Source organism: Myodes glareolus, chromosome 19 (assembly GCF_982192425.1).
Source record: "Myodes glareolus chromosome 19, mMyoGla1.1, whole genome shotgun sequence".
NCBI classification, from domain to species: domain Eukaryota; kingdom Metazoa; phylum Chordata; class Mammalia; order Rodentia; family Cricetidae; genus Myodes; species Myodes glareolus.
In genome coordinates, this window is record NC_142044.1 from 27,577,760 (window position 1) to 27,592,484 (window position 14,725).

General features: G+C 40.4%; 1 protein-coding gene across 3 annotated transcripts in view; it reads right to left on the minus strand.

Annotated features, from left to right (window-relative positions):
* The window catches only part of Adcy8 (adenylate cyclase 8), a 215,987-nt gene that overhangs the window by 88,895 nt on the left and 112,367 nt on the right, over window positions 1-14,725 (minus strand). For all 3 annotated transcript variants that reach the window (XM_085678921.2, XM_048457362.3, XM_048457363.3), the window contains exons 6-7: window positions 5,251-5,409; window positions 1,654-1,924 (exon numbers count right to left, since the gene is read on the minus strand). In XM_085678921.2, coding sequence (XP_085535047.2) covers window positions 1,654-1,924; window positions 5,251-5,409 — 430 coding nt within the window. The remainder of the gene's footprint in view (window positions 1-1,653; window positions 1,925-5,250; window positions 5,410-14,725) is intronic.

Below are 14,725 nucleotides of genomic sequence, written 5' to 3' on the forward strand. Positions count from 1 at the left end.
AAATTAAAACAAGTAGGAAAGATAATTTGATATGAAATTACCAAGGCACGTAAAGGTAAGGATGCAGATACAGCCTTCTCTATGAAAACCAGCACCTGGGCTCCAGCTCATAACAGGCAGAGAAAACAGAAGGGACACTTTCATTGGCTGTGCACACACTCCAAAAAGTATATCTACCATTCTTTAATTTATAGAAGATTGTAACATGCATGTCAATTTAGGGGTGGAAAGAAGCAGTAGGCACTGGAATCTTGATGAACTGTGTAGGCATAACACTATTTTGTGTGTAAATTAAATACTCATAAGAGAATAGTAAACACCTAAGGGTAAACATTGCAAGGCATGCTGGGTCAATTCAGTCTTCTGTTTTTCTTGGTAGAATCTGGCACATGCATTGTTTCATAACTCCTTCCCACAAAACTGGAAGGGAATTGAAGTTAACCTGGCCTCAGAGTGCCCCACCTTTCTCCAAAAAAGGAGAAGACTTTCAGCATTTAACCTGTTCCATTTAAAGTGGCTTTCAACAGACACATGTCTCCAATCTAAGAGCTACTGAGAAATATTAAGGTCTTCGGGTGTAAAAGATAAATCACCATGGAACATGGTGGTGTGTGACTTTAATCCCAACACTCAGGAGGTAGCGATAGGCAGACCTCTGTAAGTGGGAGGCCAGCCTGGTTTACATAGCAAGATCCAAGCCAGCTGAGGCTACACAGTGAAATTCTGTCAAAAAACAAAACAACTAAAAATAGAAACCACCCTTTAAGATCTTTATAAAACCCGAATACTGTTGATTTGGTCTACACAATACTCTCAACTTCTGTTTGACTTGGGAATGTGTCTGAAAACAGATAAATCCTGCACACAGAGTTTTCCCACTTGCTTCTTTTAAACATTCTGGTTGAGTTAGACCATCTCACATAACTTTCAGTGCATGTGTTTTGTATCGACGATAAAGGGAGAATGCTCATCAGATGTACTGAGTGGGAGCTCCAGGCTGGACCTGTGTTCTCCACATGGGTTCTGAGCCTGGTCAAACCTCATTTCTGCGGTGGCTCTCAGAGCTGAATTTGATACTGATACCGGAACAAATACTTTTAAAAAGTGATTCTGATTATTAGTGATTTGTTCCCTCTGTACTGTTTTTGTAACCATTTCCTTCAAATAAGAAGAAAATTCATGCTATGGAAAACTAGAATCACAGCAGTGGTTTTGAAACTGCATGTTTCTCTAGAGCACCCCAGCCCCAGCCCCATTCAGTGTTGCAAGACAACCTTCCTGATTTTTAATCTCAGAGGAAGACTCAGGACTACAGACTAAAGGAGGTCATTTTCATATGCTTAATTTTTAGTGACATTGGACTTTTCTAATATGAGCCTTTTTTTTTTTTTGGATAGATACAATTTTGCCTCACAGGGCATTTTATTTTTAGCATCAAAAAAGTAAGAGGGTGTCAGGAATGTGGTATTTCTGCCCTTTCCTGAAACTGCACACATAGGTTAATCTTGTCCTGAGGAAATTTGTTTGATCATTTTCAATTATGGTGCTCAGTAGAGAAAAGGTTAAAGATGGATTGCTTTGCTCTGAGGCTATTGGTTGGAGATGCACTCAGGCAGGCACTTGTTGCTAACAGAAGAAGGAAGACGGACTTACATTCTGCTTGCCCACGATGTTGTCGAAAGGCAGTTCTGGACTCCAGGATCCTTCTGGGAAGGCTGCTCCGCTGTTCCTCCTGTCTGAGGAGCTCACCGACTCCTTGACTATGTCTTCAGGCAATGAAAGCAAGCTCTCCTCAGGCTGCTGAATCAAATAGGTCTCTATATTATGCTTCCTCAAGAACTCATTCCTCTCTTTACCGTGGCCTTCTTCCACATTGTAGTCACCGTTGAGGCAATCCAGTGTGGCTTTGGAAATGTGAATTCTCCTGTGTGTACAGAGAGGGGATCGTTATAATAGCTCATGCTGCCCAGTTAGGGCTGGACATAGGACACTTCTATAATACATTCTCAAGGACAAATTTGCCCCCCTCAGAAGTGTTGGAAAAAGCAAAAACGAAACTAGAAATTCTTCATCTAAGGACACCATAACCTCACACAAATGGCTCTGATGGTTATCCGGGCAGAGTGAAGAGCCTCTTTTGGCTTTTCCTATTACTTTCAACACTCTCTATGAGCTAGTGATTTCATTCAATAGTGTTGGCTATACTGGAAAAGCAAATGATGCAGATGTTCTTGAATTTCAATTTTAGTTAAATCATCTTAGACCATGCCTCCCTCACTGTCTCAGAGCTTGCCTAATCACTTCACATGTTACATATCTGTACCATGTTTCTCCAACCTTTTACATGGTGTAGTTTTGTAGGTCTATGGGAATGCATGAATTATCCCTTTTAGAAAATTTCTGGAAGATGTGATTTCCCCTCTAATATGTATCCAAAGGAGCAGAGAGTAAGATGGAATGTGCAAGCTGTCGATGGTCCAGGCTCACTCACAAACTGAGTAACTCATGTAGCTCACAGTCCTTTCATCTTTTTTTTTTTTAATGAAACAACATGTGACTGTATTAGAATCAAACTCGATTTGTAGAAGCCACAGGCTGTAATTCCTTATCTGGATGGAAGGTATTTTCTCTTCTCAAGTTGTTTAAGTCAGGTACTTACTGTGGCGTGTGAAGAACAGTAAAGGAATTATGATCGAGGACTTTGCTTCTTGATTGCTAATTCTAACTCTTCCATTTTCTAGCTAGAAGACTTGGAGGAGAATGGTTTAACTTTTCTCAGTTTATTTGTCGCCCATAAACATGGCCAAGGATGTAGATCTGCCTCATAATGTCACTGTGAGTATACAGGGGCTGATTTATGCAAAGTAGTCAAAACACTATACAGAATGCAGGAGCAATGAAAACACAGACTTTGAATTATTTGGAATATTCTTAAAAATGCCATTGTGAGCTCACTGTGGTATATCCCGTGCCTTCTTAAGGCTCACAGGAGACAGACTGACATCTGAATGAGGCCTCTATCACTGATTCTGCCATTCACAGCACATTGTCAGACACGCCTTCAGTACTGGCCCCCACGCTGCCTTCAGCTATTCAAGCCTTTGTCATTTCTCTCAATTCTGCATGTGATTGCACGCTTGCTAAATGTGTCCTACTTCCAGACTTGACTTAACTGTTTGCTAAGCTGACTCCAAGCTCCCCTGAGTAAATGGATGGATATGGTGGATGCATAATGCTTTGCTTGGCTTTTGCGATTCCAGAAGCAATATATTCAAATAAACAATGAAGAGTTCTTTCATTTTTAAGTTTAGGCGTTTTTCAGAATGCCTTGTACTTTCAGTATGTCCTCTCCTGCCTCCACTGACCATTTAACCTATCTGTCAAATTCCTGCTTTCTGGGAAGCATTGTTCATTGCAGAAACAAACAAAAGCACAGACGATAGATTTCTGCCCATTTAGGGGGCATTCTCCATCTTCCAAATGTACCGATTTCAAGACCGAGATAATCAGGCAAATGCATGAAAGCCTGGCTTCTCTTGAGACACCTGCTGGATGAATTCAAAATGTTTCCACAGTGTTTTACCTGGAAACGCAGAAACTCATATTCCACAAATCAGGAGCTCCGAGCTGCTCTCTAAAATCAAGTTAAGATTTAAACACTAGAAGGCACTGCCTTTTTCTCTTAGGAAAAATGAGCTTCCTAGGAGGATTTTGTCAAGTCTGATGGCCGATTTCCTTTTTAAAATAACCATAATAAATACCAGCTTCTTTCAGCATTTCATCTGGAGGTTACATTGTATCAATCTACACTGTGTTCAGAGGGACTGATCCTTGCCTGTGTTAAGTGTTTTATCTTTAGTAGACAGAGGGATCTTAACCTCCATTTCATAACAATACTTCATCAAGGTTTTGATCACTACACATTGGGATGCTTTTGATAGAAACTAGGGTTCTGATGTTTCCTTTCTGAAAGTCTTTGCTGCTACTCTGAGTTTTGAAGGCAGGCATTTTCAGAGATGATGGTTCAGTGACTTTGTTTCCTCTAAGGACTTGAATCTGTGCTCAGAGTTTACTCTCGTGTGTTGCCTGCCAGGTAAACCTGACATTTTCTTGTAACATAATCATGATAGTTATGATAGTAAATATAATCTGACAACCTTGTAGTGTTTTACTTCCCCCAATACTATCTTTTGCTGTAGGAAGGGAGTTGTTTGTTGTCATGAATTTATTTGTATGATTTGATTTGTTACCTGCCATATAGCCCAGGTAACAGACATTTCCTTCTTACTCCTCCCTTTCTTTCTTTCCTCACTCTTCCGTTGTCTCTTCCTTTTTTCCTTTATTCTGTCCCCTTTTGTTTTCCTTCTCCTTCTGTAGATGCTAAGACTGGTCCAGGGACAATGAATGTATACTGCCCTATTATGGTAGCAGTGTTAGCTGGAGATAGGACATTTTGTTTCAGGATCTCTCTAAGACCTTATGACTGAATAATTAACCACTACAACCGCAGCCATAGAGTCTCCTGAGCATGGAGGAAGGATTTTATACATGTTGTGCCACTTGACAAAAAAACTCAACAACAATAGTCTTTGTATAATATGGAGACCAGCTGTATCACTGTTACCAAGATCCTTGTTAGAAAGGTGTTTTGCTTAGGTCCAAGCCCAGACACACAGACTTGGAAATTCTGAGGGTGAACCCTAAAGATCTGTGTACTACTTCAGTTCTGCTGTCTAGGGAAATACTATATCTGGAGGTTCAGTACCAACTAGTCTTGCCAACTAGAGCTGGAATGCAGATGAGTTTTCAAAGAAAGCAGTGATGTTTTGGAGTGGAGCCCACGGTCATGTACACATTGGCGGTCAATAGGTTTTATTCTTGGCTGCCCATTAGAATTGATTTAAAAACTGAAAATTGATCCTGCAAAGACTCCACTTTAGATGAACAAGCATCAGGTCTGGTCTTGAGTATTCTATAAGGCAATGAATCCTATATGGAGACAAGTCAAAGAAACAGTGCTTCACAGGAAAGAGACATAAGCAGTTCATCAGCTTCACTACCTCCTCATCTTTGCCATCTCTGAGTGATTTCCTTAGAATTTTCAGGCCAGTACTGTATGCTGCTTTAATGTCTGACCTCCTGAATAATGGCTCCCTAGATTTCTATGTTTGAACTCTGTACACCGAAAACCTGGAATCACAATGTTAGACAGTGAAAAAGTTAGGCAAGAAATGGCTTTGCTCTGCTTACCCAGGGATCCCTCCAGATTCAAGTTTGTTTGCAATGTCCACATCCCAAGACCAGACATCAAACTGCCACTTCCGCAGACCCAACACGCCACACAGCACGGAGCCTGAGTGGATTCCAATTCTCATATCAACATCATGCTTCGTTCTGGATCTCACGTACCTGTTGTCAGATGAATGGAGACATACTAATTAGGCCAGGATAACCATCACTGGACTGAGGTGGCAGGACCAGAGCTGTCTACTCCATAAAGTTGCCTCTTACTTATTCAAATGCCGCTTCTTCCATGAAGCTTTCTGAGTTCCCCAATAATTGGAAGGATACTATTCTTGTCTGAAAATTCTTAGATTTGAGCCATTTTAATGCTCTTAGTAACCTGCTCCCAAAGCTTATTTTGTAACCTTTGTTTCTAGAAATGACACCAGCACTTGAGGTAGATTGTGGGCACTGTACATCAGTGAATGTTCTATTCCTAACCAAAAGTGTTCTGGTTTTCTTCTCATCGAGCCTCTGCAAACACTCTCCTTCAATCAAGCTTCATGCAGGGCCTGAGGTCCCCACTACTGCTGTTGGATATGGCTTCCAGCTGTTTCTTACAAATAAAAAGATGATTGCAACACCCCATCGTTTTATGAGCAAAACTCTTCCCTTCTCTTGTATTCCTTAAAGTAATAGCCTCTGAAATATAGGACTCAAAACTCAGGGCCCATCTAATTCATTTCTGGAGAGTCAGGAAAGATGGTGGACTTCCCTACAATGTTTTTAGGTCTTAACTTTGAAAGGGCTTACTAAGATTCAGTTTAGCAGTGGATAGGGTCCAGTTGTCTTTTGTGGATATTGAAGAAGTATCTTGAGCAAAGAGGATGTTGTTGCCAGGGCTGGACATTCTCCAGGTACAAGTGCTTATCTCGTTTTTACTCTTGGAATACTTAGACAATTCTAATTCATGAATAAGAGATATTTCTGTAGAATTTCAATTAGTAGAATATGATATTTCAAAAGTATATATAAATTGGAATTTTTATTGCTATAAAAATATATATAATGGTTATTTTCCTTCAAAAATACTTCAAAAGTTGTCAAACAAAGGTGAAGGTTGTTCCTTTTTCTCTGGTAAAAAGACAATTGCTGGAAGTTTTTTTAAATTTTTCTGTGATAAGATGTTGTTGTTAATATTACCTCTTGGAAATACTTGAGAAAAACCGTCTTAATTTGAACTTCAAATTAAATCTGATGGTTTAGATATAAAAGAGAGAGAGTGTAGGACAAAAAGGCTGCCTTCTGACTGGGAGAAGATCTTCACCAACCCCTCATCAGACAAAGGTCTGATCTCCAAAATATACAAAGAACTCAAGAAACTAGGCACTAAAACTCTAATTAACCCAATTAAAAAATGGGGTACTGAACTTAACAGAGAATTCACAACAGATGAACTTCGAATGGCCAGAAGACACTTAAGGTCATGCTCAACCTCCTTAGCGATCAGGGAAATGCAAATCAAAACCACTTTGAGATACCATCTTACACCTGTCAGAATAGCTAAAGTCAAAAACACCAACGATAGCCTATGCTGGAGAGGATGTGGGGTGAGGGGAACACTCATCCATTGTTGGTGGGAATGCAAACTCGTGCAGCCACTGTGGAAATCAGTGTGGCGGTTTCTCAGGAAACTGGGAGTCAACCTCCCTCAGGACCCAGCAATTCCACTCTTGGGAATATACCCTAAAGATTCCCTAACATACTACAAAAGCATTTGTTCTACTATGTTCATAGCAGCACTATTTGTAATAGCCAGAACCTGGAAACAGCCTAGGTGCCCCTCAATAGAAGAATGGTTAAAAAAGGTGTGGAACATATACACATTAGAGTTTTACTCAGCGGTAAAAAACAATGACATCTTGAATTTTGCATGCAAATGGATGGAAATAGAAAACGCTTTACTGAGTGAGGTAAGCCAGACCCAAAAAGAGGAACACGGTATGTATTCACTCATAAGTGGATTCTAACCATAATTAAAGGTCTTTGAGCCTATTATTCGTGATCCTAGAGAAGCAAAATGAGAAGATGAACCTGATGAAGATTATATAGCTACCCGCCAGGAGGTAGGAAATAGACAAGAGTCCCAGGTAACCTCGGGTGCATGGGGGGGGTGGGAGGGTTGATGGAAGGGGAGAGGGTTAGAGAGAAGGGAGTAGGGGAGGAACGGGGAAAGCTTGGTGGCCTGGGATGGGGGAGGCGGGAGGGAGGAAGGATGAATATGGGATCAGGGAAGAATATATTTCAACTAAGGGAGTCATTTTAGGGTTTACAGGAGACTTGATTATATATGGGATCCCAGGTCCAAGGAGAGATCCCCCAGATTGTTCTCTGGACAGAGGAGAGGGTGCCTGAATCGGCCGTGGCCCATAACCATACTGATGTATATTTTGCTTATCACCATAGATCCTTCATCTGGCGAAGGACGGCGGTACAGTCGGAGACCCACATTGGAGCATCGGACTGAGCCCCCCGAGGTCCAAATGAGGAGCAAAAGGAGGAAGAACATGAAAAACGAAATCAGTACTGCGAGGGTTGCTATCACCCACTGATACAAGGGAACGGATCTAATGAGAGTTTACCAAGGCCAGTTGGACTGGGACTGAACGAGGAGGTGATCTAACCAGATTCTCGGAATTTGGCCGGATTCTCTGACTGTGGCTGGCCCGAAGTCTTTCTGAAAAGCCATTGACTATGATACTGGGACCTGTTTCCTCTGCATATACTGGATTTTGGGGATCCAGTCTGTTTGGACACTCACCTTCCTGGACCTGGAGGGAGGGGGAGGGAACTGGAACTTCCCACAGGGCAGGAAACCCTGACTGCCCTAAGGGACGAAGAGGGAGGAGGAGAGGGAGTGGGGGGAGTGGGAGGGTGTTGGGAAGAGGGGCGTAAATGGAAACTTTTATAATTTAATAAAATTTACTAAAAAAAAAATAAAAATATGGAAAAATAAAAAAAAAGGAGAGAGAGAGAGTGCATCTAACCTTTTAAATGAGTCCATTGCTCTGAAGAGAACGCTTGAAAGTGGAAGTCTGGAAATGTTTCCACACAGAGAAATCTTATTGTCAAACCAAAGCTATATAATTTATCAAAATCTTTGCACAGAATATCTGCAACTCAGCTTAAAATGATATTGAAAATAAAGAGCTTTGGTGATGAAGCATGAACCCCTTTACTAACGGTGTTAAAATGCCTTGTCTTCTAAGGAGGTTGTAAGAATAACTGATGGATGTCAAGGTAGAAGAAAATTTACCTGACTTACACATCACTTTGTTATAACTTTGTTATTAATAAATATTATAAGTTTGTTATAACTGTGTTATTAATTCCATGACAGTCAAGATTGTGAGTCTGTGAGATCTAGCCCATCTCTGCAAGATATAGATATAGCTCTGATAGCCTATCAAAGCTGGCTATAAAAATAATTAAACTTTGAACTTGCCTTTGGCCTTATGGCGTTTCAGATTATATGGGGTCTGACTAATGATGGCTAGGCTTAACAGGTTTTTTTTTTCTTTATGGCAATACACATTTTTTTGTTTATTATTCATTAGAAACCCGACTTTGAGTTCAGAGTTTCAAGTTTTATTTCTGAGTCAGGGATGGGAACTTTATCACAATCCCTTCAATGCTAGGCACAGACAACAAAAAGCAGCCCTCACTCTACCCTGCTATCACAACAGTAAACAGCTATGTTTACACTTTCGCAACAGTGTAAACCAACTCTGGTGTCTGGCAGATGGGGTATTTGAAATGCATTTTCAATTAATTGTGTTTTCAGAGTTTCTTAAGCTGCAACCCTATTCTAGCCTTAAGGCTATTTGTATAAAAACTTGTAGATTTTATATTCAAATTCTCTGCTCTCACTAAAAACTGGGAGAACAAAATATTTTGAACTGTAGACATGTTTTAAAGCGTCATTCATTTAGTGTTTCTCGCATGTGTTTAGAGGCGGATTCTTAGAGTTAGTTGGCCTATCTGAAGGGTTCTGTCTCTGGGGAGACCGCTTTCCTTTCTCTCAACAAGCATTAATTGCCTGTCACTCTTCATTTCAATGGACACATTTACCGCACAACTTGTATTCCCAAGGCTCTGCTCCATTGTGTAAGAGAGGGTGGTTAGATAGGAAGAGCAAGAGGACAAGATGGGGCGCCTGTAAGGAAATAGAATTTCTTAACTGTGATCCTTGGCTCAGGACAATGAACTGTTCCTTTCCATTTTCCACTGTTCCATAACAGATAGGAATTGTGAGTGAGAAAAAGAGAAATCTGCTATTCAAACCACAGAGCTGTTGGGAGGTATTTGCTGTTGCTCTGTCTGGAGGAAAATCTACCGTAGCTAGACTTTTGGCGTTGGAAGAGGGAGTGTACTAAGCATACAGCAAGCATAAGTAAAAGAAGAGCTAGCAAGTAGCGGTTAGATAATATCATCATATTATCTGACCCCGCAGGTCAGGCTTTTGAGTAAAAGAACAGATAACAAACAGCACCTAGGCAGCAAAACATCCAATTGCATGCTTCCAGCATCTAGCAAAGGTGACTGGGGAATTCCTGTTGAAACCCCCAAGTTCCCGACTGAGGATTTCTGAGCAAGGCTGAGTTTTCTCCACAACTGAGCTTCCCACATCTCGCTCCCACAGCAGATACAACTTGTAGGCTACCTATTTTTAAGGCTGCAATGTTGTCTGAATGCCCTCAGTTGCTGGTTATTCTCCGTCTTCCTTGTTACAAGGTCAGGGACCTCACCTGCTCCTGAACAAGGGATCTCAGAGGACATTTGTGATAAGCATGCTTAGGTCTGAGACAACAGATTCTACCTATTGCTCTTGGATAAGATCTCAATGAGTCCAAACAAACATTGCATGACCATTTAACCAATGTAATTTACGTAGCACAATTATTTCAGCATACATTATACTATTCTGGCTGATCAAACCATCTGTCTATATTTACATTTTTCTCATTACATGCTAACTGTTAGGGCTTAATGGTTAGTATCATGTGCTCTAATGTCAGTCTAATGAGTTTGCATCTTACTCTACCCATCTCACTGACTACACTCCCTTGATAAATTTCACTCCTTTGCCTTGCAATTTAAGATTAAGTGGGAGAGAGAAAGACAGACAGACAGACAGAGAGAGAGAGAGAGAGAGAGAGAGAGAGAGAGAGAGAGAGAGAGATAGAGAGAGGAGCTGGGGGTGGGAAGAGAAACTATGTGCTTGGAATACTACGGACGACTTGTTTCTGACTGCAGATGAAGGTGCTGCAGTCAGGAAAGCAAGATTTCATGTGGCCGCAGAGTTGGAAAGCAGGATTCCAGCACTACACTGGCACTGCAGAGACTCTTTGCAAGAAAGTGTAATGCCTGCCTGGTGTAATGCCACCTGGGAAGATAGCCTGGGCTGACATAGAGGTTCAGTGCTTGTAAAATGAGACTGTGTCTGCGTTGCTGTGAACCTCAAAGAGGGTAGCAGATGTTAAAGTGCTCCACCAATGAATATGAGGGAGTATTATACAGCACGCTGTGCTAATGCCATTAGGCAATTAACACTATGCAGAAATGCACTGGAGTGTCTTAATGAAAAAAGAGATTTTTTTTATCTTCTTCTACAAGATGAAAGTCATAAGCACACTTAATATTTCCTTACTGCATTGCCTCTATTTTGTTCTGTCTGGGATTTGATTTGAATAAAGCTGAGAACAAAACTATGTAGAAGTAATGGATATCGCACAGCATAAATCCTCTTTACAAAGATCCATCAATATGATGTTTCAAGACCAGCTCTTGATGGAGGTCTGTGGGTCTTCTCAGAGTTAAAAAGGAAGTAGGTGCCAGCACTTGCTGAATTCTTACAGAGAGGAACCCAGGGGTGTTGTGCTGTGTAGTCAGCCATAATGAAGGGACAATGATCGCAGCTCTCCTGTATCATCAACATCGACACCTTCTGTCTTCTCCAGTGACTTGAGGCTCCTGAAGGCAGGCACCTTAGCACTTAGCACACAGAAATCACATGTGCTCAAAAGTGCTTAATGCATTATGCACACAGCTCACTGCTCTTGCTTCACAGCTCTGTGACCGTCTCAAGAGGAATCTGAGAGTCCAGAGGAGCTGTTGAGGTGTCTTAGTACTGGATAACTGGGAGAGGGTGTGGTCCTCCAAACTTGCTCCCTTCTGTTAGAGCATGATGGAGTCTATTCCTCATGCTAGGCTTCTATTCAAGACTGCTTGTAAATAAGAACCCTCTTAATAATAATAATGGCTATTATTACTGTTTGATAATTTTGTGGACAAATAGTAAACAGTCAACAAGCAGACTACTGAGGGCGTTTCTTGTGTTTGAACGCCTGGCAAGAGGAAGTACAGTTGTATGGTAAAAGTGAAGCCTTAGAGTTTCCCTTTCTGTTTAAGCATTTCCAGTGATTCCTTTTAAAAGAGATCAATCAATCAATCTATGGAAGGTGATAGTGGCATGACAAGAATGGTATGCACTCTCTCTACTTTTAAACAAATGGTTGCATGATGAGACTAACTTGGGCAAGGCATACGTTGTTACTAGGGGCTGAAGGGCATCCGTTCCTTGGGCCTGGGATAGACACTGAACTTTCATCAGCCCATGCGCTCCTTCATCCTGCTGAGAGGGTTGGAATATGCTAAGGCTAAACTTCTCTACTTACTAGCCATGGGTCTTAGGACAGTGCTGCTAACCTCTGAGTTTCTGTTCACAAATGTAATGGAAAGGAGGAGGAGGCATTTACAGAGCTATAAAGCTGATTCATAAAATCATGTGAAGGGAGTGGTTAGCCTGGTTAATGCTGAACAATAAGTATTAACTACTAGTTTCTCTAAAGGATACCAGTTTTTAATTACATGCTTACAGTCAGACCAATGCAAAGCTATGACCTGATGACTCTAGTTACCCTTTCCTGCTAAAATGATGGCTGCTTTCTCTCTACTTACATCAGAAGAGCTTCAACCAACCTAGGTAAACTGCCAACTGGGCAGAGCTACATATAGTACTAAGATCTGACTACACTTCAGGTGCCCAGGAGAAACAGTATCTTTAACTCTCAAGAGAAGAGGAGGGAAAATAAGGGAGCTCATTATGGAGGAGAGCTACATTTGCTGAGGGCTCTGTCCATATGTGCAGTCTTTAAAGTGATCTCATGCCATCACCAGCAGCATTCTACAATAATGAAAATGAACCTCAAGAAGTACATCGTTGGGGTAGCAGATGAGAGACCCGCAGGCAGGGTGCACCACCACTGCTCTACCCACTGAACTTGGCTCCCACAGACCCACTCTGCCACCCAAACCCACCGACCTCATCATCCTCCCCTTGGCCAACCATCCCCTGCATCATCAGTAGCCCCTATAGGAACAAGCACCACATACATCAGTTAAAAGAACAGCCCCTATAGGCATAAGCATCAGCTACACCAGCTGGAAGAACAGATGGGTAAAAGTCGGTTTATGAATACAGTATCAATGGAGTCAATTCACCTATAAAAAGACACAGGCTAAGAGAATGAATATGCAAAAGGATTCATCATTCTTCTTCATACAAGAAACACACGTCGACTTCAAAGACTTACATTACCTCAGAGTAAAGGGTTGAGAAAAGATTCTCTAATCAAATGGACCTAAGAAGCAAGATGATGTACTTAATAGACTTCAAATTAAAACTAATTAAAAGAGATAGAGAAGGACATTTTATATTCATCACAGAAAAATCAATCCATATGAAGTCTCATTTCTGAACATCAATGCCCCCAATACAAGGGTACCCACATTTGTTTAAGAGACATTACTAAAGCTTAAATCATACATCAAACTCACACACATTAATAGTGGGAGACTTCAATACACCACTCTCACCAATGTATAGGTCTGCTAGACAGAAACTTAACAGAGAAATAAGGGAACTAATAGATGTTATGACTCAAATGGGTTTAGCAGACATATATAGACAATTCCACTGAAACACACAAAAAATACCTTCTTCTCAGCACCTAATGGAACCTTCTCTAAAATTGACCATATACTTGATCACAAATCAAATCTCAACATATATTAAAAAATTGTAATAACACCCTGTATCTTATTGAATCACCATGGGTTAAAGGTAGAATTCAAAAACAACACAAGCTACAGAAAGATTACAAACTCATAGAAACTGAACAACTCTCAGTTGAATTACCAAGGAAGAAATAAAGAAATTAGACTTCCTAGATTTCAATGAAAATGAATGCACAACATATCCAACCTTATGGGACACAATGAAAGCAGTTCTAAGACGAAAGTCCATAGAATAAATGCCTATGTAAAGAATTTGGAAAAATCTCACACTAGGGACATAATGGCACAGCTGAAAGCTCTAGAACAAAAAGAAGCAGACTCATCAGGAGGAGTAGATGGCAGGAAAAATCAACAGAATAGAAATAAGGAGAACAATACAAAGAATCAACGAAAGAAAGAGTTGGTTCTTTGAGAAAATCAACAAGATAGATAAACCCTTATCTGAACTAACCAAAAGGCAGGGAAAGAATATCCAAATTAACAAAATCAGAAATGAAAAGGGGGAACTTAACAATGGACACTCAGAAAATCCAGAGAAACCTGTATTCCACAAAATTGGAAAATGAAAAAAAAAAAGACAACTTTCTGGATAGGTACCACATAGCAAAGTAAAATCAAGACCAAACAGACAATTTAAATAGATCTACAAACCTCTAAGAAAATAGAAGCAGTCATTAAACGTCTACCCAACCAAAAAGCCCAGGGCCAGACGGTTTAGTTTAGAATTCTACCAGAATTTCAAAGAAGAGCTAGTACCACTACTCCTCAGATTGTTCCATATAATAAAAACAGAAGGAACATTGCTAAATTCTTTTTATGAGGTTACAGTTACCCTGATACCCAAACCACAAAAAAATGCAACCAAGAAATAGAATTGCAAATCAATCTTCCTCATGAACATTGATGTAAAATTACACAAAATGCAGGCAAACTGAATCAAAGAAACACATAAAAAATCATCCACTATGATCAAGAAGGCTTCATCCCAGTGAGGTGGGTTCAACATATGGTTCAACATAAGAAAACCTGTCAATGTCCTCCACCATATAAACAAACTTAATGAAAATAACATAATAATCTCATTAGATTCTGAAAACACCTTTGAAAAAATTCAACACCCCTTTATGATAAAGGTCTTGGAGAGATTAGAAATATAAGGAATATACCTAAATATAATAAAGGCAATATACAGTAAGCTGAAAGCCAACATCAAATTAAATGGAGAGAAACTCAAAGTGATTAAAGTCAGGAACAAGACAAGGTTGTCCCCTCTCTCAATATCTATTCAATACGGTACTCGAGGTTCTAGCTAGAGAAATAAGGAAGCAAAAAAGATAAAGAAGATACAAATTGGGAAGGAAAA